Genomic DNA, 27,239 nt, shown 5'->3' on the forward strand with positions numbered 1-27,239 from the left:
ATATTTAAAAACACCTATTACAGAGCAGGACTTGAGGAGGAAGAGGAAAGAAAAATAGGAAAACGCTCAAATTTGGCTAGCAGGAGAAATATTACTTGAACTGCTTTAGATTATTCAGCTTGGTTCACAATGGCTTTTTGTCACCAAAAAAATGTCTTGATTAATAGTATGAAAAAGTAGGTTTTAGTTTTACAAATGGTACTGAATTGAGAGTCAAGTAGATAATGAGAAACAATTTAATCTGATACATGAGGAGGATTAATTTTGAGTACCTGGGTTGTAATAGGGCAGCACAGCTCAATGCAGATAAATGGAAGATAATAAGCTTAGGAGTAAAGAACTCTATAGTAAATGACTGCTCAGATAGATGCTGCAGCAAGCTGACTCGGGGAAAAAAAATGAGAAGTTAGTGGAAAAAAAAATGCCTATTCAGCAGCGAAGCCAAAGAGAGGAAATGGGATATCAAGCTGCTGCTGTTGAAAGGGAGTAGCAGAGGACTGAATCCACTGTGGTTGGTGCTCACCAGCGCACTGTAACACTGGCAGTGGAAGGGCAAAGTACAAATTCCAGATGGAAACACAACTCACACTGACAGAAAAGATCCTTAAAGTTCAGAAATCTCTGCAGAAAATCTTTTTTTTTTTTTTTTTTTTTCAGAAAAGCAGGGTATTTGTGTTTTTGTAGCCCATTGGCAGAAGACATAGAGGTTTTCTACAAATTCCAGGTGAGAATTTTGATTCATATAATTTGGGATTTGTACATTCATGAAATTCAGAGCAAAACTGGGGAAGCTGTTGAAGGAAACCCCACAGAAGTCCCCAGGGTTCAAAAAGGGAAGCCCATACAATGGAGCAGAGCTCTCTTGAGAAGTTACCTCTTTGGCATCATGAGACTCAGTCATTTTTATAGCAGCATCTGACTGGGCTGAAGTGTAGGGCAGTATGATGGAAGGAACCAACGTGCAAGGTTCAAAAGAAAAGAAATATAGTCTGTGCTATAGCAAACTTATGGGAGCCTTGCTTTTGGAAAACATTCCTCTGCCCTCTCTACTTAAATCTGTAATGGTTTGGCCATCGGTGTTTTTATTTTTCATCGTTTCAGCATGTATTGCTATAATGACATTATTCAATTTAGATTTTCTATAATAAACATTTGTTGGGTAATATTAGTGCTGTTGTAACCATAATGGGCAAGAAGTCAGACATGGTTCGTAGGAAGAAGCCCTGTTTTTAACTCATACTAGAAGATGCCACTTTTCCTTAAAGTTATTGCTCACTTCATACCTCAAGAGTGCCATAAATGCCCCTTTTCAGTATTTCCTTCCACTTGGCAAGACTTCTGCCTCCTTTCCTGGCATCATTTGGTTCTGTTTGCAGTCTCAGCTCAGGCTGGCTGTGAGGATCATTCTGTGTTTACTTGTGGTATAAATAAATAGCATAGATCTCATGCTTACACATTGCATAACCATTCTTGAAAGGTTAGCACAGGTGGCAGAGCCTGCTCCATAACTGAGGTTACTAAAGAGTATGTGCTTTGAGTTAAGACTGAACATAGTCTAAGCTAGACAGCAAAGCAAAAAGGAGTGGTGATGTCTGTTGTTACTGTAAATGGATTATGGTAGTATCTATCTGTGGTTTAGTGTTGTCTCATATAACAAAAGCTGTTTCATTCCCACCCAAAACCGTGACAGTCTAAGTAGAAACTCTCAGGTATTATTTCTCTGTCAAGTAATAAATCTATATGAGGATCAGTTAAAACACATGATTTCTGTCCGTTCTCTTGCTGCTGGTAGGAGATCAGTAGCACTCGATGCAGTGTGTTACAAAGACACTTCTCAGCTCTGAGTGTGGTTGGCCCAGTGATTATCTTCTGCATGTTCCTGCAGCATACACCCACCAAAAATTTTGGGTTAGATTCTGAAGTTTCTAAAGATATCCAACTTACCTTTAGGGATAAAATACTAAAGGTAAAAGACACATAGGAACAGCGTACTTGCCTCTAGTGATTTTCCAGCATTGCGACTTAACAGTGATTTAATTAGAAAGGCAAGTAATTAACGAGTGAATATTAATTGAAAAGCAATAGTTTCAGCAACTGTTCTCTTGCTCTGCTGTTAACATATATATCTTTTAAGGTCATACTCTATAGAATCATATTCTTGTAATGCCTCAGATATGCCACCTGTCAACGCTGAAACATGGAAGCTCATTTAAATGTATGAGCTGGAATTGGGGTGTAAAGCCACTTGCACGTCATTGTGGGAATGATGTCACCTGGCAGCTCTTGTGCAGGGCGGCACAACTTCCTGCCCACAGAGGAGAGTGGCCTTTGTCCCCGCTTGCTCCATGCTCTGTGTGGCCCTAAGGGTGCCTAAGCCAGTGCTGAGCCCGTTCTTACTCAGACCCTTGAAAAACTGAAAGGAGGAGTATTCCTGGCAGGCTCACTTTCCGTGGCCCACTATATCAACATAATGGTTGAAACTACGTGTGAAATGGATGTAATGCAAGTGCTCCTGAGCTGTGACATGAAGCCTGGGTGTCCTTGACAGTACTCAAGCTGGTCATAGCATCTTCATTGGTTTGTGTGGTTTTCAATTCATGCATCAGTTTGAATACATGAATGTGTTGCTAAGTTTTCTTATAGCCTCTTTTTCTGCTAATTGTATTTTTATGGCTTCAGAATTCAAAAGCAAACTTTATTTTTATACAGCTGTGTGCATGTCCAGTGAGGGTCTTGACATGAAAGCCTTCTCCATCCACAGGTCCCTTGGGAATCCAGGGAGTGTAGGAGCCCTGCTGCTGTACTAGGGTACTTTTCAATTATACATTTTCTTTGTCATGATCTAAATCGGAGTAAGCCAGAATGGGTTTAACATAACTACTAAGCCTTGTTTTGCCTTTTCACCCATTGAATATACAGCTGTGAAGGTGTTTTAATAGAAGGCTATACTGTAATGGGTTTGATCTCATATGTTAAAATATATGATCTCAACTGTTATTGCAGCTAAGCAATATTCACAGGGGACTGAGGAGGTGTGAACCAGCTTGTGAACTGGGGGAGTTTGGACTTTGTGAATTGGTCTGGTGATAAGAGTGAGAGCAGCTCAGGAGCATCTGTTCCCTTTGGTCAGATGCCCAAACTCTAGTCCACTGTCCGGTGCTCTGCAAAACTGTCATGCTGCCTATCTTGCCAGCGTCGATGCCCTTTTCAAACACTATCCCATGCTTACTGCAACCTTGTTGATTTCTGCCAGTTCAGCAGGGCCAATACAGGTTTACCATGACAGAGATGCTGAGCTGTGTAACCTTAATGCAATTCAGTAGTTCGAATTATTGATACAGTCTCATAATCCAAAAATCTGGAGTCTGTCACAAATGTCCATCAGTGGTCTGAAGGCCAATGCTGTTAATGCCATGTGCTGATTTTGCAGTGATATGGAGACACCCCTAATTTCCACAGTCTATGTAAATAGAAAGTAATCTGCAAGAATAGTGTGTGAGACCATGCTGTATGGGTCATGCCAGTGCCCTGTGTGCTGCTCTGTCTGTGGCAGCTCCTCTTACAAGTTGTTTTCTGAGCTTGTTCAGCAGTGTTGCCTGACACCAGTTCTTTTTTGGCCCTGCAGCACCAACTATGTAGTAATTATTCTAACACTGCGTTGTGCAGACTCAGGAAAATTATAATTACCCAAGGCAATTTTATACACATTACAAATTTCTTTTACAGTTATCACTTTAAATTAGGACAAAATGCTCTGTGATTCATGACTTGATCCAAGGCTCCAGCCAGAGAAAGAGAAATGAGTGTAAGGAGGGAGCTGATTTTGTTGTGCACGATGTTTTCCACTTTCATACAACTTCATGGTATGTCCAAGACACGTACATGAAAACAGAATTTTCAAAACAGAGATCAAGTACTTTTCCAGGGTGTGATGTGGACAAGGGAGTAATAAGAGTTGGAGAGATCCAGAAGAGACTCATCACGGGTGGGTTTTCAGGATCTAACCTCGGAGGTCCAGCCATGGAGGCTTGGTGGTGTTACTACTTTGTTCTAACAGGCTTGAGATAAATGTTTCCATTCACAAGCTCCAGTTCAAATTTAACTGTCATGAAGCATGCATTTCACTGGTCAACTCCAAACCTGCCCACCTTCAGACCCATGTAAAAGACTGCAAATCAAGTCTCACCTTTTTTCACTTAATTTCATAGATCTGGCTTTTTAAAGAAAAATTTGTTTTAAAATTAATACAGTCATAAAGGCAGTTTAAATTACAGATTATTCAACAGTTACTAAAGCCTCCCTCAACAGATTTGAGTGCAAGACTGAAAATGAACTGTTATCTTTTCAGTTATACTTACAGAATGCAGATTTGAATTGCAAAAAGGACATTAAAAATAGCTTGTGCAATTTAAAACATACTGAGTCAAACTGACAAAGCAGAAAATAACATGAACTAGAGATGCATTTGTGTGCTATATCATGCTAATTATTCTGTTTTCTAAACCAGGAGCAGCTCAGTAATATATGCTGTTTCCAAACAAACGTATGTTTTATTAAAATAAATTAAGATAGAGTAAAATATAGCAGCGTGGGATGGGAAAAAGAACAATTATTCAGGAAGATTAAACTTGCTGTACATCAGAGGCTTGTGGCATGTCCCCACTGGGATTTTCTCTACTGTTTGTTTTTATCTGCAAATTTTACATCTGGACTCAAGTAATTTTCTGTGCAAGACTATGAGCATTACATGACAAAGATAGAGCACAGAAGAAAAAGTTGTCCAAATGTTGTACATAGATGCTTGCTTAAAAGCTGTTCTGGAGTTCCAGTAATCTAACCTTTGAGGTTCAAGAGGATAGCAACAGTAGAATACGTAAAAGTGGGTGGTGGTTTCTAAATGTTTGGTCTGAAAGCCAGACCTTTTATATTTTGGATTAATCTACATTATGTAACTGCCTGGACACAATGGATATTTGATAAAAGAAGTGTAACCCCTTGTGGCAGCAACTGTGTTAGACAGGCAGTCAAAGTAATAGCACATGCCCCTTGCGTCAGGGGCTAGAGTGGTGAGGACTCTTCAAAGGAGATAAGGCATTTCTGTTCTTCACAGTGAGGCAATGTGTGGGTTTTGTGCTATTGACTTGTGCAGCCAAAACAGGTTCCAGAGTTCCACTTGACCTATGATAACACCATAAAGGTTTATAATGCCATTTTTCTTATGCAAGCTGATATCCATATGTTGTGGGCAGACGTGATGCTGCCTAGCACTGTGATGTGATCATTCCTTACATCTGCATTTTATTGTACGTGATACGCCTGTGAGTGCTGGATGCCCAGAGATCCTCCCTCCGGCTAATCTGTCATGTTCCCTTGACAGCTATTAAACAAGGGTTTATCAACATGACTCAAAGGTACCTTTCTGGCACTTCTAATATGTAGAAATTTCAATAAGGAAACTCTCTAGCTACTTGCTGATGCAAACCATGCAGCAAAGTCAAACCAGATGTCCTTAGGAAGGTTTTGATCCAGCGTCTATTGAAACAACAAAGCTAGGTCTTCAGATGAACTGAAGTTTACATCCAAAGTGGTTGAGTGCGTCAGGCTTCGTGGTTTCTTTCTGCCTGATGTGTGGTTGATAATTTGGCTCTAGCTTAAATCACTCAGGTTGTGATTAGGAAGAGCTAAATGCATAATATCTCCTGTGTGGTTGGGCCGTATCCTGCTCAGGTCCAGCTGTTTCAACCAGTACAAACTGTAGAGGTGAGACCTTGGGTCTCTCTTGAAATGGGGAGTGTGATCAGGTCTCCCAGGAGTGCAGGCAGAGGATGCAGGAATGTTGCTGGTGCAAATGTAGTCTGGAAGTCGGCTTTGAGCCTGAAGTTAACTCTCAGCACAGATGCTCCCTCGTAGTCCCTCAGCTGCAACTACCCATGCAAACAATGACTGCTTAGAGACTTAAGATGTGGGAGGGTGTTAATCTGGGTAACTGGGTAAAGTTTACTGTCACACTATTTCTGGCCATTGACGAATATGTCTGTGGTTGAATCTGATGACTGAGATCTGAATGCGATTTCCCTCAGACACTTGCTCTGATTGTGTATTGGCCAAGGCTGTTTTAAGTCTATTCAGTTTGGGGTGGGCATTGCTTTTTTTCTACACTTTTATGCAAAGTTCTGGTTTTCTCCATAAATATATGGCGTTTAAAAAAATAGACTGAGTTCTTGATAAATTGGAGTTCAAGGGCGGGGTAGGTGGGAGGTGGTGTACATGGGTTCCTGGTATCCATGCATCTCCATGAAAGTGCCAGTGATCAAAATATTTAGTTGTAGATTAATTGCAGCTAGCTTTTGGCAGGGTTCCATATTCAGGATTTTAGGATTTAAAGCACTCTCATAGTATGAAACAGAGTTGGCAGGAGAAGAGAAGAGCAGGTATCATTACTGCAGAGTGTGTATACTTTTTAATATCTGGCATAGATGGACATCCATTTCTACCTGATATGGCAATTGTTTTATTTTCCTGCTATTATTAATGGTTATAACCTTGTAGAAATTTTTCTAGGACTCAGTTGTTTGATACATTGTCCCATTGTGGGTAAATAAGGGTGTGTTTGAAAATTGAAGTCCTGATTATTTTGAATGTGGCTATGGTGTTATATCACTGTCTTCTAGGGGCTATGGCCTATGCACTGAACTTTGTATTTCTGTCCTACTTACTAGCCCTTCCTCTGTCTGCATAGCTTCCAAAGACTGTCATAATGTAGCTCTCAGTGGCACCACTTACACCTTTGGTAATGCAGCTTTGCTGCTGCTTAGTGATAGCAATCAGAGTCAGGCCGAGTTGGCTGTTGGGAAAGCTGCGTTCAAGTGTAGGATAATAGGTAAACTCCGCTTACAATAACACAGGCAAAATTGTTTAAGAGGAATCTTGTGAAGATAAGTGTATCAAAGACTGGGAAGGACTTAGTTGCCGTGCAAATCAGAGCTAAGGAAGAGCTCGGGCAAGTTATGCTGGTCAGCGTTTGAAATGAGGAATAAAGCTGTACTTCAGTTGTTGGGAGACAGCTAAGAACCATCACTTAAAACAGAGATAGTGCTTACATAGCCCTTTAGGTAATATTCAGGTCCTTAAATATGTCTCTGAGCTGTTGTTCTACTAAATTATCCTACCCATAACAATACTTGTAGACAGAGCCATCTATTTTGCTCTTCTGGAGTTAATTCTGTAACCTGTGCTAAGTATTGTGATACCTGCTATATAATACAATATTAAGACAAGCTGAACCTAGAAAATAATAATAAATATGCATCATAGATTCTTGTATAAATTATATTGAAGTAAAGGAAGTTTCAAGTACAGAGATGCCATCCAATTTATTTAAATTTCAGTGGAAAGAGAATAAATTAACTGCATTGTTCCTTATTTTCTCAGAACAAAGAGCAAGTGCAGTGAGAAATTTTGGATCTGTGAGCTTATGGAAAGGTGCCACCTTGCTATGCCTTCTTTGTAAACTCAGCTGCAAGTTTTTCATTTGACTGTCTTGGGGTTGTGATGGAGCTGAAGTTGATTTGGCGATAAACCTCCTGGTCTGAAGCACTTCTAGACTTGCAGATGCAAACCATGGCAGTCTTCAAACCTCTCCCCTACGAGATCCCTTGGTGGCGAAAGTGTTTTTGGCTGAAGAGCAAAACATTGGTTTTGTTGTAAAGATATATGGCAGGGCTGGCAATTAAATTCAGTGCTTGGATTAGTGAAAATAAAGTACTGCGAAGCAGCATATCAGTATTGAGTAGAATGTGTAGCATGTGCTGCCTAGTAAACTGTGACAAGGACTGGAGATGAGGACATCTGAAATAAATGTAATAGTAGTTTAAAAATCATTCAGAAGTAGATTACTCTGAAATGTGATTGCTGAGCTCCGTGTTCCGTGAGTTGTCTGAATGTTCTACCGGTTGAGAAAACATAAGCGTCAAGGTAATACATTGGCAAAGTATGAAGTGTCAGAGCAATGTTGATGGTGTGGGCAACAGCAGACATCGTGTTGCCCCAGGCAGCAGTTATTTTATGAGTCAGCTTCAGAAAAAAAGGAAGAACAGAACGTGTTTTTGAAAATAGGAACTTGCAGTAGGACCCAGTAAATCTGAGGTTATTGTTAATCAGAGACATGGCAAATAAACATAACTTTTTCCCCCACCTCTGAGAATTTGGAGTATCTGTGGTGCAATTGAATCCCTTTCTCGTTTTAGTGGGTCTGACTCAGTATGTGGAAAAATGGGCATTTCTGATGGGGAGGGGGCTTTTTCTTTCTCTGTTTCTATTTTGTTGCTTAGCAGCTGAGCTGCTGCTTGTACACTGAGCACTGCAAGCGCCGTGCACGGTAGGAATGAAAGCTCTATTTGTCATCTTGATAAATCTTATTTGTAACACTTCTGTAAAGGATGTGACAGATTAGCTGAAGGAGAGATCTGGGGACATAGGGTAGCATACAAAATTTAATTCTGACTGATTGGATGTCACAATGCAAATGAAGCATGGTCTCACATGAAGTAGTAATTACAGCTGTGTTGTCCATTGCTTTGTATATTATTTGCGTTCTCCTATTGATTAAAAATATGTTGCTATAGTAGCTGGAACATAAGTTTTCTCTACGTGTCTTCTCATGTTTTATTGATTTTTTTTCCTGCTTAATAAAAATGACAGTCCTTACTTATTTCTGAAAGGAGCCAGTTGTTTATAGCTTGTATGTATGTATCAGCAGCTTTTGTTACAGCTTAAATTTCACAGCTATGTAGGTCTTGTTGACAACAACAACAGAAATAAGATACGTAATTCGCTCATAACGTTTGAGGTTGTTTTTTCCATAGTTCCCACTGCTATACCACCATGTGGAAATGACAGCATGGTCATTCTCTGTCACTGTATCCACAAGCTTTTTTCACCTACAGGTAGCTGGACAGTCAATCTTGTCTCAGCCCCACCACTTACTATGGGGATATATTAAGGGTAAGAAAACTCTTAATTCATTTTTACTGGGTCATCTTCTTTGGCCTAGGCTGAAGGCTTGATCAAACTGAAACATTCAATGAGTTCTTCCTGTTTTTAGTAAATATTAATTTAAAAAGAAATCTTCGGAGAAAAAAATCTCTAAATGGAAATCTGTCACTTAGATATATCCATTGGACACCATTTCCAGGTGTTGAAAATGGAAAATAAAAAATTAACCTTTACAAAAAAGATGAATTTCATCAAAAATAAAATTAACAGATACTCTGATTTGAAAAAAAAAAAGATTTTTTTTCATCAAATTCTTCTAGTCTGTTTATATTTTGAAATGGTTTGTGAACTGGTGTATCATACCTTTACAACTCTGTGTGCTCTAAAGAGGCTTAAAAGAGGCAAGGTATAAATTATGGAAAGGCTGTATGAAGCTACAAAATCCTTCAGCTGAGAGTAGATACGCATTTCTTCCAGTGGCGTGGATTCATTATTTTTAAGACTCTGCATTCAAAGCCAAAATAGTACAAAAACGTCCAGAGCTTTGTCTGTAGTTTCTTGGGTCTCCATCCACAATTTAAGTCAAGTTATTGATAGCAGAAACAATGGTTTGTCAGTTTGCAATGCTAATTATCTCTTCAGAGCAGGATCTGTGTCTCCATCCCTTTGCAGGTTCAGTTTATGAACCTGATTGTGGCTTCTAGATGTTACCATATTACAATATTGCATTATCTGATGACAAAGATGGTAATTTCATCCCTTCCGAGCCTTAATGTGCGATTTGAAAACAAATTACTTCTTTTTAGCTGAGTGCCTACAAGCTGTCGACAGATGTAGGAGTATTTATTTAGCAAAACTTCCACTGCTTCCCTTCCATGCTATCAGTTGTTCAGTGAAATAAGCAGATGACACTGGAAATGATGAAGCGAGAACATTAGACTTCTCTCTTTTAACCCATCTCTTGAGGCACACAGATCATATTTTTTAACAATGTATGCTTGGTAGCTGAGACGTTTCTTTTTCTTTTGTGTGTACTGAGCTGGAGGTGATTTGTTCTGCCTGTGGTAGGCATCGCCACTGCGGTGAGTGGCTTTATCAGCTTGAAAAAGGTGGGTGTTTGAATTTGTCGTGGGCCATTCCGCATGGCTATTCAGACGGAGCAGCAGGCTGATACTATCAGGTTTTGGAAAAGTAGCAGTGTAGTAGGGAAAGCATGTCCACATGATTAGGATTGTATTTACTGGTGTCCAGGATACTGAGGTTTTATTGCTGGCTTTGCCTCTGCTTGGCTGAATCCCCTTGGATGAACCAGAGCACTCACACCCAGGTGGACTTGGTTTTCTTCCTTCCATATAGGAGCTGGTCTCCTTTGATGAATAACATGGGGTTCCTTGCAAACTGATCTTATAACTTAAACTTTGTTGAGATGTCTAAAATTTTAATGAGGAAAAGTGATCTCCTGGGTGATCAACCATAATAAACCATTTTCCATTAGGAGCTGCAATATGGAGATGAATGAGTGATGTTCAATAAGTAGGCTTCAGCCTGGTTAGAAGAAAAAAAAGTGTCGCACTTCTTAAAACTGGGACATTTTGGTGTCTTAATTCAAAAGTAGATATTGTGCTGCAGATTGTGTAAAAAAAGCCATTAAAACAGGTCTTTTTATTTTAAGGAGAAAGAAAATGTTTTATTTGATGTCAAACTGAAAAAATCAATTACTTGGGGAAGCTGAATGGATTCAGTTGTGCATGGTACTCTGTGGAAACAGAATGGAGGAAAAAGCAAGGTATTGCACATTCTTCACATTTTTATATTCATTCAGGGTCAGCCGTAATTTGGCTCTCAGCATAGCTGTCATTGATTTGTAATCTAATCTCGCTGAGAGCACTTGTAGGTAATTCTATAAGTCTAACAACAGGTTTCTGCTTCATATTTTGTATCTGTGAGATTTGTACCTGGACTTTACAGGCATATAAGGGGCTAATTTTTATAGTTCCTGTGCAACCAGTTTAGTTTAACATCTGATTGTAGAAACCTAAATAAGATGTTGACTTTTTTGTTTTGCTTTTTTATTTTTAATGTCTGGAAAGGGAGTATTTGAGAAGTCCTGGTTGCTTAATGTCCAGCTAATTAGTCTACTAAGTGAATTGTGGGTATGCTGATGCATGGCAGCCAACTTATTATCCAGAAAATTATAGTGACCCTTTTTGGTTTTTGCATGAAAATGGTAATAAATTCAGGATATTTTCTCAGTAAATAATTGTGTGAGCTGTGTGCTAGAATTCATTTTGGTTAGCTGTAAAAACGGTGAAACTATGGTAATTAAAGAGTACATGCGTATTCCAACAAGCCATTCAGGTAGATGAGCTGAACTATACATTGCAATGTAGTCAAGGTATAATTTAAGAAGAGTAGTTGAGGTAAAATGGAAAGACTTGTGTAAGGCAGTGATAAGTGACAGGCTGACCCTAAGTTGTGCTGGTGGGTTGGAAATGGCCATTTCCCTATGCACTTGCTCTGGTGAATGACTGCCTCAGTTTTATAATAATGTAATATTCACTATTTACACAGGCAGTTGGGCCTTTCTGAGTTTTCCCAGCCTTTGGCAAACTTCAGATGATCTGCACACAGGCTCAGAGTGGTTCAGTTTAAGCTGTTTCTGTGTTTAGGCTTTTGGTGCTGATATGATTGAGACTAAGCAGTTCTATTCTAAGGCACTCTGATCCTGTGAACCGCTGCTCACAACTCCTGAGAGAGGGCACTCCTGCTGAACCCAACCTAAGCATGCTCTGTGGCATTCAGTCAAACCAGGTGCTGGGGATTCGGATATGTTCTTGCCTCATGTGAAGATCTCTAGTCATCTTTTGACGTTAAAATTCTCTTGGTCAAATCCCAAACTCATATATGGTCTGACGGGATAAATAATTGCTTCAGTAAATAGCTACTAATTGTTACAGTCATCTGACTGTCCAGTTTTGACAAGGTTATTTAATAAAAAACATTGAGTGTCAAACATCCCACAGGTAAAGGTTTGAAGGCTGTAGAGCAAAGCAAAATTCTGTTCTCTTGTCACAGTGCACTGGTTCCAGTGCTTACGTCCTACAGTAGAGCTGCAAAAGTGCTGATGACTGAAGAGTGAGTCTTTTAATTGCATTAAGCTATTTAAGCATTACAGATCTTAGCATCCTTCACTGAATTCTCTGAGTATTTTTCTTCTCATTTTATCCACCAAGTGTAATTAACATTATTACTGCAAGATGTTCATCTTAGTCTTGCTTTGTGAAAAATTGATGCTGGTGTCATTTAGGTGTTTTATCTAGTGGTCAGACAGTGGCTTGCAGAGTAATATTCCCCATGGGAAGGTTACATTTACCACGTTTCCTGTAGGTTTAATTGCAGCCAAAGTTAAAACAAACACGGGATGCTTCACGAGTTGATTGGAAGAGCACAGCAAAACATGGCGTGGAGCATAAAAAAAGAGGGTCATTTTAATCCTGTCTCCCAAATTATATCGAATAGCTGCAGCCTGGTTGTTAAAATACCATCTTAGCAGCAGCAGAGGTAAGAAAACAGGTGTTTTGTATCCGTATCATCCTTGTGCAGTGCTGCACAGAGTCACCGCACAGCTGGTGATGTACAGTGCTGAGGGGATCCTGCTTGGTGTGGGTGCCCCAGCCATTTCCCCCCGGCTGTGGCAATCAGACTCTGCAGTGTGTAGCATCAGGGATCTGTGCAGCTCGCACGGCCTCGTCTGGCCACCCTGGGTACTCATCAGGAGCAAGCCAGCTCTTCCTCCTTTATTCCAGAATATTTTTTCCTCTGTTCAATTAAACGAAAGGGCTTGGCTGTCTTGTAGGAGCAGCCTACCGCTTAAACTACAGGGAAAGTTGGTAATAAGTGTTTCCTCACATTCATTTGTTAGAAGACTGTTAAGCTTGACATAACAAGAGATAAATAGTAATCTGCCTTTCACCTTTATATTCATCAGTTCTCTGGCTTAAAGTTGAAGAGCTGAGAAAACTTGTCAGCGCTAGGTGTTGAGTCAAATATATACAGATATTCCTGGGTAAAAGAATATTAGACACAGTATCGTCGATGCCTGGCTTCTCTGTAAAAAACATTCTTCTCTCTTGCAGTAGGGTGAAATATTTGTGCGTGTCTCCAGTGGCACTTAGCCATTTTTAGTGTTTTAAGTAGGTACTCAAGTTCCCTATTGACTCCTTTGACTGGATTGCCAAAAAAGGAGTTGCTGTTACTGTACATCAGTCGTGTGTTCAAGTGGCCATCTCTGTGAGTGACAGCTGCGTGGATGCACAGACTATGCCTTCATGTATTTTAAACTAAGGAAATGGATGGAAAGAAATCAGCATTCCACACAATTTCCTCATATGACCTCTTCTGTTCAGTGTTACCTTGTTTTATCCAGCATGGGTAGTGTTGTTTATCCAGTCTTTAGGTTTGCAGGAGCCTAAAAATAGCAGAAAGTGCATACTCCCGTCAGTTTAAGTGATGTGTCATCAGCATTGAGAGAACATGTACAAAAGAGTAAGGTTGCACCATCCCCTGTCCTCTATTTAGGGCAGTTAAAGCTTGAGTTAACAGAATGAACTTGGAATTCTTAGAACTTAGAGGCATCCCAAAAGAGCCTCATGTGCTGGGGTGTAATTTGGTGAAGCAAAATTTGCAGTTTGTTTCAAATCCTGACATGAGGGATAATATGTAATTGTCATTATACTTTTAAAAAATATTTTCTCATCTGTGCTTAGAATTTCTAGATGGAAAACTTTTGCTGAAGTTTAGCTCCTTTCTGCGGTTTACTGCAATTTCTGATATTTGTGATTATTTCAACACCCAGTTGGGTCTGTCTGCCCAAGATGAGAAATACAGATGAGAGCTAATGTTTCCGAAAATCAGACAACTTTAGGTCCCGGCAAGTCCCATAGCTAAGATTTCTTGGCTGCTGCACTGACTCCAGGAGCCCTTCTGCTTGAAAATGGGGCTGAGATTCTGTGCTTGAGTCCTCTAAGTTGGCAGCAGTCCTGGTGGCAGCTGTCTGCATGGCATGTCCCTACAAGTGAAGGTCTGTGTTGCGCTGTTGACCTGCGGCTTTTGCAGGCTGAGAGCATCTCCTTATGCTGGTGAAGCTGCTGTGGCATGAGTCTCACTTTTCTCGGGGTTAGACATGCAATTGTAGATTTAGGTGCCTGACTTTAAGCACTTTGTGTCTCAGCAGGGCCACAGCCTGACTTTGGAAAGCCTCTGGGTGATGACAGATTTTAGGCATTAATGATCATGACTGTGTTGAAACAGGAGCTAGGGAAAGGAAACTCCATTTGCCATTTCACATCCCCTAAATCATTTCCCACAGATGCTCATATTTTCACAAGCAGCCTGTTCTCAGAGAACAGGGAAAGCACAGGCTCCTGTGCTGCACAGAGAGCATCTCCTCCTTGTTTTGCTCTTTCTGTGTATCTCTTGGCGCTGATGGATTTTCCAAATGTCCCAAACAGAAGATGAAACTAGCTGCTTTTTTTATTCTTCCTCAGCTTAACTTTATCCCATTTTCGATTCACATATCAGTTGGTGAACTGTTTGGCTGCCGGGAGCTCGGGGACTCACTTCTTCAGAGGAATTCAGAGCTTTCCTGTCAATGAACTTGTAGCGTCCATAACAGAGATATTTTGTTCTTGTTGCTGCTGCTGTTGTTTAAAAACTGTTTTTCAGAAACTGTTCTTGCCCAGTTATTGATGGCAGAGTCACTTGTTTGATAGTGGAGTTCAGAATAATGTCTTGAGAACAGATCCTTAACTTGCTTCTGTTGTCTTCCCTTGCTGGGTATGGAGCAGTGCAAAATGTTAGTCCATTTCCAGGGTATGTAAATGTGAAATAAAAAGGAACAGTATACAGGGTCAAATTGGTAAATATTGCTGTATATTTCCAAGGATCTATGATCTTGGGATCTTCACCAAGCCCTGAAGTCAAGATCTGGCCAGATTCTTAAATATCCATCAGTCTTTATGGCCTGGTCATATTTATGCAAGCAAGGCACTGGCAAATACGTACCTTGGTTGAATCTGCTCACACCTTCAGCAGCTGTCCAGGTACACCTCTAAATATCTATATTGAAAAGGTAATATGACTCACACTGTACTGCACAGATAGGGCATGACTGAACTGTCTCCTGTCTGCCTGTCTACTTTTCTTGCCTTTGTTGCTGTAGTACTTAACAACATGATGTCACTGAAGTCTTCTGCCCATTTATTTTTGGGTGTCTCTGTTTGCCAGTTACTACCATAAAACCCAAGAACAGAGATGGGTGACTCCTATCTGTCTGCCCACGTCTGATAGATTTCTCCGAGGCTACCATTGACAGGTAACTACTTGGAAGGCTGATGTACCCTTTTGGGTCTCCAAGGTGACTGAACCTGAATATCTGGGTGAATCTTCTTTCAAGCACTGCAGCTCAAAGCAAGGTTGCTTAGAACAGGAATGCTAATGCTTGACATGAGGAGAGAGACCTGATTTTTATGCTGTTGTGTGCTGTGGGTCCATTGCAGAGCATGAAATATGCTCTCGGGTTTTTAACTTGTTCATTTCCTAGTGCTGCTGATGCTGTTCCGTAAAGCCTTCCTGCTGGAATGCTGTTCCCTAAAGCCTTGCTTCCAACTTTTCCTCCTTCATTCGGCAAAGAGAATTAAACGGGAGCAGGACTCCCTCTAATGCTGAGAGGTGGGCTCAGAGCTCTCAACGCTTCAGTTGAACACTTGGTTACATAGTTGCTTAATTAAAAAAATATAATTAAATTACCTTGTTTTGCAGCTGCTTTTTTTTTTTTTTTTTTTTTTTTTTTTTTTTTTTTTTTTGCAAAGGAAATGAAGCCGGGAGTGTTTAATGGTGCAGGGCCAGATTTCGAGTTTATGAGTTGGAAGCCAGGGGAACAGCACAGAAGATGTCATTAAGTAGCTGGCTTTCAGGCTCTGTCCCTCAAAATGCACCTGAGTGTTTCCTAGTGAAGTGTTGGGGCTCTGAAGTGCTTGCAGTGAGAGAAGTGCATTTTCAGTGACTCGGAGCCTCAGGTGCATGATGCAAATCGTGGTAGCCCCATCATTTAAGCGCTATCGAATGTTATGTCCATCTCAGTGTATAAGGCGCTTCCTAACCTGGCTTGTGTCAGGGGATACAAGTGGCTTTTTTTGGTCATTTCTAAAGGAAGGCTGCCACCGGGGAACCTGCGTCTGTGTGAGCTCTCATGGGCGCTGGCAAGGCTAAAGGTGAGCTCTGAATGCATGACTGAAACTTGGAGTTGTCACCCTCTGTCAAAGGCCTCTGACCATGAACTGTGCCCAAATATAGGGTATTGTGGCCAAAAACAAAAAAAAAAGGGGGGGGGGGGTCCGAGCCTCTGTTGCCTAAGTTAAAGAATAGGCAAGAAGGTGTGTCTAAATATTACCACAGGATACAACAAGCATGCATCAAAAGAAGGGATTATTGGACAAGCTTTTCTCCCATAACTGTGCTGATTTGTTCTGGGATGTGATTGTTCTCGGATGGAGAAAGGGCATCTATTTCTGGGACCATCAGCCAGAGATGTTTTATGAGCACAAGATTTTTCCAACAGAGAATTACATGGCCCATTTCCCTTAATATCTGTTTATACCTAGAAAGGGTATATATATATATATATATATATATATAATGGAAAGGGCAGATGTGTTTCATAGAAAACTGGAATGTTTTAAGATTTGATTCTATTCAGATCTGGGACAAAATAGAAATAAATCCCTAGTTTTAGGGCCTGAGCGTATCTGGGATACAAATCTGGGGCCAGCTGCTTATAGGAATTCAAAGGAAAAGATGACAAATAGTGAAGAAAAGTGATGCACTTGCTGATGGTAGAGCTTCATTGGTAATTAACCCAGCTGAAATTTCTCTATTAAGGATTATTATATTTACAGATGAGTAAAGTCCCAGCAGTGCTTGACAACACTTTCGCTTTGGCAGCTCAACAGGCAGTGAAGTGGGGAGTGAAAACTACCATCATACTAAAATAGATAGAAATTATCCGGGTTATGAACTCTGTGGGTTTTGTGGATTTTTTTTTTTTAATTTGACACAAGATAAATTACAAACAGTTATTGAGAAATTTGCTGATTTCAGATTAATTCATAATCAGACCTGCTGAAAAACTTGTGGTGGTTTTGTGGAATCTCTCCACTCAGCTCTCGGTGTACAGGTATGTCACTGGAATAAAAAAATTATTAAATAGCCTCCTCTAGTGGCAAATGTTTTATTGACTTTCTTTATGAGTGCTTGGCTTGCTTTTTGACCTAATGAAGAAAATAGGCCAGAATAAACGTCTGCAAAATACGTGGTGAGAGCTTTTCTTGGTCTGCTAGAGGATTATGCTTGTTGTTCTGATAAACACACAAAGCATCTTTTATTAGCAAACCTTTTCCTGTGTGATCAGTTCTGCATCTGGATGTAAGTATAGTGCTGGGACACTGTATCTAATAATGAGAATGAAGGTCTGATGGATGATAGATGGAACATAAGTGTCCATTTAATGTATTTGTGGTTTTCACTCACACTTTTCTAGTAGTGTTTGGTGCAGCATCTTGTCTGTGGTATGGAAATTTGGAACAAAAATATGGAATTCTGTGCTTAAATAAAACTTCTTTAAGGCATCAACTTATCTGACAAGGATGGAGCCTTCCATTTATACGTATACAACTTCTGTGTCTTCACATGAGGAATTCCCAGATATAAATGTGATTTGAATCCATTTGCAAAGTGTTTTGCTTTTATTGACCCTCTGACAGGGAACTTTCCAAACACTCGACTTTCCAAAAAGTACACGGCGCTTTCTCATCTGACTCACATTCAGGGATGTCTGCTCATCCTTTTCTGTTCGCGGCTTACGTCAATCTTTTCAGTAATTTATTTTCATATGTTATCATAGGAAAAAAAATGATGATTTGCACTGTTATAAAATATCAGCAGAAATTAAGAATAAAATCTGAAGAATTAAACCCAGCTCAAATTTGTGTCAAATTAAATAACTTTCAACCCATTATTTTCTGCCAGTAAATAGTGTAATCATTAATTTTTAGAGCTAATTTATTTGATTATCATAAATGAAATTACTTTTATGAGCACTGTGTGTATTGATTTTGGCTGTAAATGCTTGCATGCTGCTGAGGGAAGAGCTTTCCTTCTGAGTTATGTTTGCACAGAGCGTTTGCAAATGGCATGGGTACTGCAGAAACAGAGGAGTCGGAACGGGTCGGATTTGGCAAGAGGCACTGTCATTTCAAAACCATCTGCTCATTTCTGAACGCTGCCGCCACTGTGGTTGGGCTGACTGCCATTTGGCCAGGAGACGGCTTTGGATACTTCATGCTTGACCCTGACCTGGGTCTTTGGGATTTCCTCAGGTAGGGAAGTAGTCATCAACAAACTTGGATAATTTGGGCTGCTGGAGCTTCATCTCAGGGAGATGGATGTGGAGTCTCTGCTGACCTCCTCATCTCTGATATCTGCCCAGTATTTTCTTGCAGTTGTTTTAAAGTGATTTTAAGTGGGGTTTTTCAAAAGCACTTTAGGAGGTTCCTTACCTCTGTGTTAGGGAAAGGTAGTGGGGTATATGCTTCAAATTCTCTTAGGTGCTTTTGCAAACCCTATCACAAACACGAGCAGCATTCAGCTCTCTTCCCTTAACAGGCAAGCTAGTGAACGGGTAATCTTAGTTTTGGTCTCTAATGGGAAATAAGGAAAACGCTTCTTTTAGCTTTAAAAATTTCTCTCCAACACCTGGAATACCAGACACGAGTAGGATCATGTTGTTATGAGGGCATAGATTAGACATTTGTTGTGTTTTCTTTTCCATGTTTAGTGAGTAAGTAAAAACTGTATTTGAGGTAGAAGTTTGCTGGTGTAACTGAAATTTGCTTTCCAGGTATAGTGGATCTAAAGGATGTCATTACATAGGGCTCGTGTAAATACACTGGTGGCTATAAGAATATTTGTACCTCTTTTTTTTCCCCCAATGTTTGCTCTTTGTTCATCAGCATTTGCCCATATTATGCATGGAACTTTCCTTGGGATATGCTAAGAGCCGAGCAAAGAGTGGGGCTTTAAGCTGCTGCAGTCATCCTGCCAAAAGCCTCTGCAAATACACTGGGCTGCCACCACCTCCCTGGTGCACAGAGAGCATGGGCCGGTAAACTAATGTATATTTGCCTCATTTCCCCCGTGTATCAGAGTAGGAAATGTTTCCAGATACCTATCTTGAGTGTGGCACTACAAAGGTACTGTGCTCTCTTGGGTGTCCTGGGAATGCTTGACAAAGCAGTCTGGCTGCTAATTAATAGTAGTGCTGCTAAATCCAAGGTAGTCTGAATGTCTCTGCGCTGTGCCACACTGCCAAGATTTGGCCTTTAGATTTTCACCAAGGGACAAACTCCTGATAGTAAATATTTACTTTCCCACCCGCAGCTGCAAAGTGACGTGATGCAGATACCAGGTCGTCCTAGCAGGGCAGCTTTCATGTCATCCTGTCCCTGTGCAACTTGTGGGTCAACACAATCATGGGCTGTTGATTTCAGGATGAGAAAATAGGAGTTGCTTTTGATTATACTTTATTTTGCGACTTTACTGAAATGCTCTGAATAGAATAACAATAAATATTGTATTCCAAGTAAAATACAATAGCTTAATAAGTTCAATCTAGTACTTATTCTATCCTTCATGCTTATGGTGTAACAGTGGGATATTGCAAACTATTTGCAGGTAGGCAACGTAGTCTCTCTCACACTTTACTGCTTTCAATTCTAAGTCTACTTGTTAGTCCCGCTTTTGCAAACGAGCTTCTGTTGGGCTCAAGAACTTCTAATAAGTGTTATAAATTGTTGGGTTAGTTTCTGAATCTTAGGAGTTTGCAGCTGATTAGTTTCATGTACTGAAAAATCAGTATTTGAAACTTGCCCTTTCTATTGAAGTATTGTTTTAATTGCAGAACACATTTAAAACATGCTGCATGGCTGTTGACATGAACTGCACAGATGTTTGCAACTTCAGTGCTGTTTATTGCAGTTTGCAGCCTTACAATCAGCACTTAACTCCAGGTGCCTGTTGAAATAAGCAAGGTCCTTCCATAAAAATGCTGTTTTCTGCTTCCTAGGGTTGTACCACCAGGTGGCACATGAAGCCAAGGAAAGAAAGCGGTAATTCTGCACTAGCTTCCCTCAGCTTCCTCTTAGTAATTAGAAATAGAAGCATTCCCAGCATCAGAATATTAAATAGTACCACTCTCCAAGGGGTTTTCTCCTTATTTTGGATTCCATGACAGAGTAGTACAATCGGGTCAAAAAGAGAGAAAGGAGAAACAAAGGAAAAAAAAAAATAGCGGAATCACAGATACTTCCAGGCAAATATACAAATATCTGATACTTTTAATAATCTGATGTTCATATACAATGAGATTAATTGAGTTGCTTTGTTTTGAGGCTAAAATTTAAACAGTTGAATGACACTGAAGATATAATGATCACTAATACAAAATAGTCTACGTTAAAGCAACAGGCTGTAAAACCCCAGATGAGTTTTTTGTCTGGCTGGGCAGCAGTCCAGAGCACTGTCTTCTCCTTATTCCCCCTTCTCCAAGAAGGCAGGAACCTTCTTTTATTCATCATCTGTATTTCCCTGGAAGGTTTCTAATGCAGCTGCTGTTCAGTGTTGCATGATGTTGCTGTGGGACTGCTGAGACATCAGTGCTGTGCTTGCTCATCTGTATTTTACATTTGAGATTCTTTGGTCGTAACAGCATCAGCAGAACTGGAGCCTGAGCTCTCAGGTTCTTCATGCCAGACAAACTAGTTGGAGATTTTGTTGTTGGATTCCAGGAAATAAAGTCAAGCCTGGTTGTTTTAGAGGTTTTTTTTTTTTTCTGGAGGTCAATTCAAAACCTCAAAGTAGTAGGATTAGTTGAAATAGGAATGCTTATGCAAAATTATTAATCTGATCCTGTGTTTCAGTGATTGAAAGGGGCTATTTTTCTGCCACAGCAGAGCAATGATTTGTGCCGTTTCTCTTGTACCCATGCCAGCTTCTTTGGATGTATTAGGGCCCTTATTTCAGCATGCACACTAGACAAAGTTTGCCTGTTGTGGAGAGCATACACAGAAGGTAGAGCTCTGTTCTGGTAGCGTGGCTGTGATTTCTGAGAGGAGAGTGTTTTTGCTGCACTATCCCTATATCAGCTAGCAAGGTAACGTGGGGAGTGGTGGTGTTGTGGTCACCTGTAAAGTGAATAGGTGTGGCACATAATGGCATGGGTAAACTGATCAAATTGTGCTTTAAAGGGGGTTTGACTTTCTACTGTCTCTTTTGGAGGGCTACTTTGAGCTTTCCTACTTGGACAGTCAGAAATGTAAATGTCATTTCCAAACCATCTTTTCTTATTTCTCTGAGTTGTAAACTCATCAGTCATCCACTAGCTATAACATGGCAATCTCCCATAAGTACTTCATAGCAAATTCAGCTTGATATTTATTGATACATCTTGAAAAAAATGTTTAATTACAGGTTTTTTACAGATTCTACTTTTAGACATTTTACTACAGGTCCTACACCACAGCATAAAGTTGCTTTTTTAAACTGGTGCCCTGCAGACATAACTAATACTGTAGTACAGGTAGTGACTTAGCTGTTCTGAATGCAGGCATCTCAGAGGAGCCGTATTCCTTTATGTTAGGTGGTTCTCATCATATGCTGAGGACACATAACAGACATAAAGCGATCAAAACAAAGTGGAGAATAGACACAAAGTGTATTTTCCTTTTATTAGTAAAAACAATAAACCAAGTTAATATGCAATTATTAATTAGATGCTAGTCGGGATTAGCTGGACACAAGATATGCTTTCAATATGCAATTTCAATTTTATCGTAAAACTGTAAGAATTATTCTGAATCACTTAAACCATTCTTGAGGTAGCTGAAGAGTACAGAATACTCTAATTTTAATAAGTGCCGTGGAAATTTTAGGGAGTTGTCATTACGAATTCGTGTAGGCTTTGGGGAAAGGAATTAAATGCACTGGTGCTTGTGGGAAAGGAACTACATTTACAAGCAGATTAACCTTGTTTATAATTGCAAGGCAATGAGCAATGCCACTGCTGGCTTTTGACTGCCTGACAATAATTGACATGGGTGACGTGAAACCTGTCGATTCAAGGTCAGTTGTTTGAAATCAATAGAACTCAGCAGGCGATTAGAAATGAACTTGAGTACATTCTTCCACGTGGGTTTTTTACTTGTTTTGGTGAAAATGGTGTCATTTCCAACTGGAGACATCTCGGAATCAACTTGATATTTGCCACACTGAGTTTTTCGTGGTGTGGTAATGTTTGTTTCTGGCAGCAATAATTAAGGGTGGTTTTAATTGTATAGTGTATATCAGCAATATTCACAGCTTGATTATAAGCACCTGTGGCCTAATAAATAGGGAATATTCTGAAATTGTGCAACTCACAGCATAATTTGTTTCTGAAAACTTGTTGCAAATTCCTAGGACGTAAGCAGCAGTGTGTGTTAGTAAACACTGAAATACTATTTTGAGAAAATTGTTTATTAGTAGTAAACTAGCAAGCTTCACCTTTCAGGTCTAGATTCAGCACCACATAAATGCTGAAAAATGTAAAAATACTTCAGTGACTTCAGTTGCTAGGTCACATGTTAGTACCTAAAGCCTAGCATCTGGAAGATATATGCTTTTCTGTGACTTTAAGGGTCTGATCCTTAGCACACCTCATGCATCTGCAAGGAGTTGTGTTAAAAGACTTAAAAAGTTACAGCTCTTCAGCTGGAGTTCACTGATTTTCCTCCAGATGTGCAAAGTGGTACGTGTTCACTGCTGGTCCATTGTACTGCAAAATAAACCAAGCTTATGCATATGTGACTTCTAAGTGTGTCTTAGGGGGAGTGGCAACTCCTGGTGAAGAATTGGAGCCTCTTTAAATAGCTCTTCTGTACTACTCATAATTATGGCTCCACAATGACCAAATAGCACATAGAGACAGTGTTTGCCTTCGAAATCTGACTCTGCTTCTAAATTGGTTAAATCTCATTACTTGCATAAAATGTGAGCATGGGCTTAACTTGCTGTGCTGAAGAAGGGTGAGTTAAACAAGGTCTCAGTCAAGGTCAGCAACAGAAAATTCAAATCCAGCCCTTGATTAACACAGTTGAAATGAAACTGTTGTCACATTTTGGACCAAAGTCTTTGCAATAATGTACATCTTCAAAACCAAATCTTAGTGTTTTCTTCACTCATCAAAACTGCATTAGGAGTAGCTGACTTGGTTGACCCCAACTAGAATATCTTCAGTATTTTTCACTTAATACAAATGTTGAAAAAGGAGCTTTTCTGAAATGCAGAAGTAAAGATTAAAAAAATCAGAAGCTAATCATTTCAGAATTGTTAGCAAATGTAATTCTTCTAAGAGTTTTTTATGCTTGTAACATTTACAGTACATCAATAATGCAGCTTATTTAAAGAAGAAAGAAAGTATGACACATATTCTGCCTCATGAATGTTGTTGAGCTCTTCGTATTGCAAAATGCCTTACAATAAAGGGTATCAACTGAACTAAGCACTAGGCTGCTGTGGCTGGCATAATGCACTACAGTATCCTGTTACAGGCATTCTTTGTAATTCTAGGAGGCAGAAAATAAAATTCAACACTCAAAAATAATAAGCTTAAGTAAATCATGTAGGAGAAATGTACATTTATGTCCAAGAAATGGTTAGATGTTGCCAGAACAATACAGCTACATTATGAATCTTTAATGATCTCTGAAAGTCATAATGGTCTGTCACTAATGCCCATTAATGATCTCTCTATACCACGGGTATGGGCTTGATGTTTCTGGCCGGTACCTTAGAGAATACTTTAAATATGCCTTAAACTTTCTCTCATCTACTCTCTGTGTATCTGCTCCAAATGTAGACTGCAATTGTCTGGATAGGAGCAGCTCGTAAGGCAGCATGGCTTTGGGGTTAAGAAAGTCTTATTCAGGTAAGATGTATTTAAGCAATATTTTTATAGGAAAAAAACTAGCATGTATTTCCTGGCAAGTAATCCTCTGTAGAGATGATAAAATATATAAAGAAATTGAAGGCTAATATTTGTTAATACTAAGAATGTGATTGTTCTTTGACTTCATGAATTTTCTTTGATAACTCTAAAAATACACTATTCAAGAAGGAAAAGGCAAGTGTTACTGTTAATTCTTACTGATTGAAATGGTAAATATACCGAATATGCTACTAAGCTGGCAAATTTGTCCAGTTTTAATATGTTTTTCAAATGTCGCTCAGATTGATTTTACGACCTTCTAAATATCCGTGCTACATATTTAGTTAATTTTGTACCCAAGGTTTTTTTCAGATATAAAGCTTGCTTTAAAGAAAAAAATCCAGTAATTCAATTTCTGGTCTAATTGCCTTTTATGAGAGTACTGTGCTGAACATTAACTGAAGAAAATCTTGTTATGGTGTTAACAAGTTGAAAATCTTTTTAATACAGAACCATCAGCTTTTATATATTCTTTTGCAAATGTCTTAGCTAAAAGCTTATGATGGTTTAATTTATTTTCTTTAATAATGATAAAGTGTGTTCTCTCTATTTGGTACATGAAACAATCAGTTTACTGTAAGAACCAACGCCCTATGGATAGAAGAGATAAACAAAGCCAAGGACTCTTGGAAAAATGCCCCAATATCAAACAATAATCTGACAGGCAGTGTGTACAGAGAGTTAGGTATTAACTGTGCCAGTTAGATATTAACTGTCTAGAACATATATAATTCTTTATTAGAAATAAATCAACATGATTAGTAAACAACTTCTATGACATTGCACAAGGCATCCATGCTTTTTTCTCTTCAAAATTAATAGTTAGTAGTTCTAAGTAAACCGTAGGATGCGAAGCAAACAGTCTGCAGTTTGGGCAAGTTAAAAATGTATTTAGCTACTATAATCACTTAATATGTAATGCTAATTATTAGCTACTAAGTGCATTTCTATTTTCCAAAAGCAGTAAGCTTTTATGGCATTATTGTAGTGGAGGTGAAGTGGGTCTAAAGCCGTCAAAATTGCTGCTGTAGGTTAGCTTTTGGGGAATATGTTGCCTAGCCACAATATAATAAAAAATACCAGCAGCTGATTATGGACCTTGGTGCTTGTTTATAAACCTGGTGCAAAGGCCCTGGGACTCGTTCCAGGGCGTTACAAAGTGTACGGGGTGATGGAGTGGGGCAGGATGCAGTGCGAGAGTGGCTGTGCGGCGGCTCAGCACCGCGGACAGCGGCTCAGCACCGCGGACAGCGACCCCTTTCCAGCTCTTCGCGGGTACCCGGGGCCTTTACCTGAGCCACCGGGGAACACCCGAGAGTGAGAGGCGCCCGGTCCAGCTCCGCTTAAGTATAAAAACGAAGTGTTACACGCAGCATCACAGCGTCTCTCTCTGCTTGCCTGAAGCCTGCACTTTCAACTTCATTGTTAATTACAGCCCGAGGCACCACTTAACATTTGTTGTAATGAATATCACCAGTGACCGAAACAAAACTGGGAAAGAAAGTGAATGACCTTGCTGGAGCAGTTACAGGAACTAACTCTAGGTGTCCCTCTTGTTTCTGGTTTTAGCAGTAATTCTATATATTTGGTTTTTTTGACTGGAAGCCTGTCCCATTCGTTTGGTTGATAACTGTTTACAAATTAATGTCCTACCGCTTGCTTCCTGTACAGGAAACACTGTATTTCCCAAAAGCCTCCTGAAAAGACTTCACATCAGAACTTTTTAAGTAGGCTAAAATTCATGGCAATAATGGTTTAAAAATATAGTCACTGAGTAAGACATTTTGTATATTACGGAGCTGGGAATAAAGGAGAAAGGAGGTGGAAGTTTCTGTGATCATTACCAGCTCTATTCTGATTATCTGGTGTTTGTGCGTCTCAGCATTGTTTGGACATCTTGGGTTTGCTCATATTTGCAAGTTAGGAAGAAGAAATGCAGAAAAAAATGCCTTTATGTAAGTGAATTCACACTAGGAATGTAGAACCCATATTTGCAGAGGTTTGACATGTCCAATTCCAGTTACAGTCCAGAGGAAATACAGATACCAGCAACTTCTGGATCCATATCTCTTGCTCCAATCATATGAGAGGAACTGCCTGTGAATCCCCGCAGGCCTCACAACACACAAGAGTGCTGCACAATTTAATGAATTCTGTGTGGCTATGTGTTTTACCTCTGCAGCTGTACATGTGCCTTTTTACAACTAGAGCCTTTAACCTCTTATAACTGCCCCATATATATAGGAGACAAGAAAACACAAGGAGGTCTTCCTTCATTGGAGTTACATGGAATGGACTAAGTAGAATTAGTGAAATTATAAAATTGAAAGATCAGCCAAGATAATGTCTTACAAGCCAACAGGCTTAGTTCTGTGCCTCAGAATCTAGTTCTGCTCCTTGTCCTTTCCTTCCCAGCAATAGCTTTCTGGCCTTGGAATGGTTTTTTTTGTAGATTAAGCTAAACTAAGTTTATCTTTTTTTAAACAAGATTAAGTTGACCTCAACTGAAGGTTAAGGACATTGAGATACTGATGGGGTTTTTGTGACTACTGCTCATTAGAAGCATGTTGTAATTTTTAATGAAACAAAGAAAGAAGATCCTGGTAGGAAGAGGTGGAAAATGAGAATGATAAACAAAGGGAAGAGGGTAGGAAGGAGAGGACAGAAACCCTGATGATATATCATAATCTGCTAAATATGGTGCCTCTCTGCTGTAAGTTTAGCTCAGCATGATTTAGCAGTATGACTAGGGAGTTGAGAAGGCCATACACATGGACTGGGAATTTCATTAATATCATGGTATTATACTTGTATCTACTTCTGCAGCTTAATCTACAAGTGTCGTGATGGTTTTAGATAGAAATGCAGCTACAAGTTGGGCAGTTATCCAGTCTCTATAGAAGCAATTGTGTCCTTATGGTAGTTCAGCTGGACTTAAGCAAGAAGTGACAGTACTCAGCTCAAGCAGATTCGTATCTGTGTCACTGATTTCTGAGCATTGTTTCTCTGCATAGCAACAAAATCTTTCTGTGCTTTCTGATGAGGTCTGTGTCCCCAAAAATACACCCAGATGCCTAATGCAAATATTGGGAGCAGCAGCAGATGTTCC

The 27,239-nt window shown here is 39.7% G+C and overlaps 1 protein-coding gene across 9 annotated transcripts in view; it reads left to right on the forward strand.

The window, feature by feature from the left end:
- Window positions 1-27,239, forward strand: part of FGF13 (fibroblast growth factor 13) — a 304,993-nt gene that overhangs the window by 210,301 nt on the left and 67,453 nt on the right. Inside the window, exon 1 of one of the 9 annotated variants that reach the window (XM_054075405.1) lies at window positions 8,875-9,003. The exons of the other annotated variants lie outside the window; for them this stretch is intronic. Coding sequence (XP_053931380.1) covers window positions 8,892-9,003 — 112 coding nt within the window. The 5' untranslated portion in view covers window positions 8,875-8,891. Of the gene's footprint in view, window positions 1-8,874; window positions 9,004-27,239 lie in introns of those variants that run through there. 9 annotated transcript variants of the gene reach the window in all.

This window comes from Cuculus canorus, chromosome 10 (assembly GCF_017976375.1).
Source record: "Cuculus canorus isolate bCucCan1 chromosome 10, bCucCan1.pri, whole genome shotgun sequence".
Lineage (NCBI taxonomy): Eukaryota > Metazoa > Chordata > Aves > Cuculiformes > Cuculidae > Cuculus > Cuculus canorus.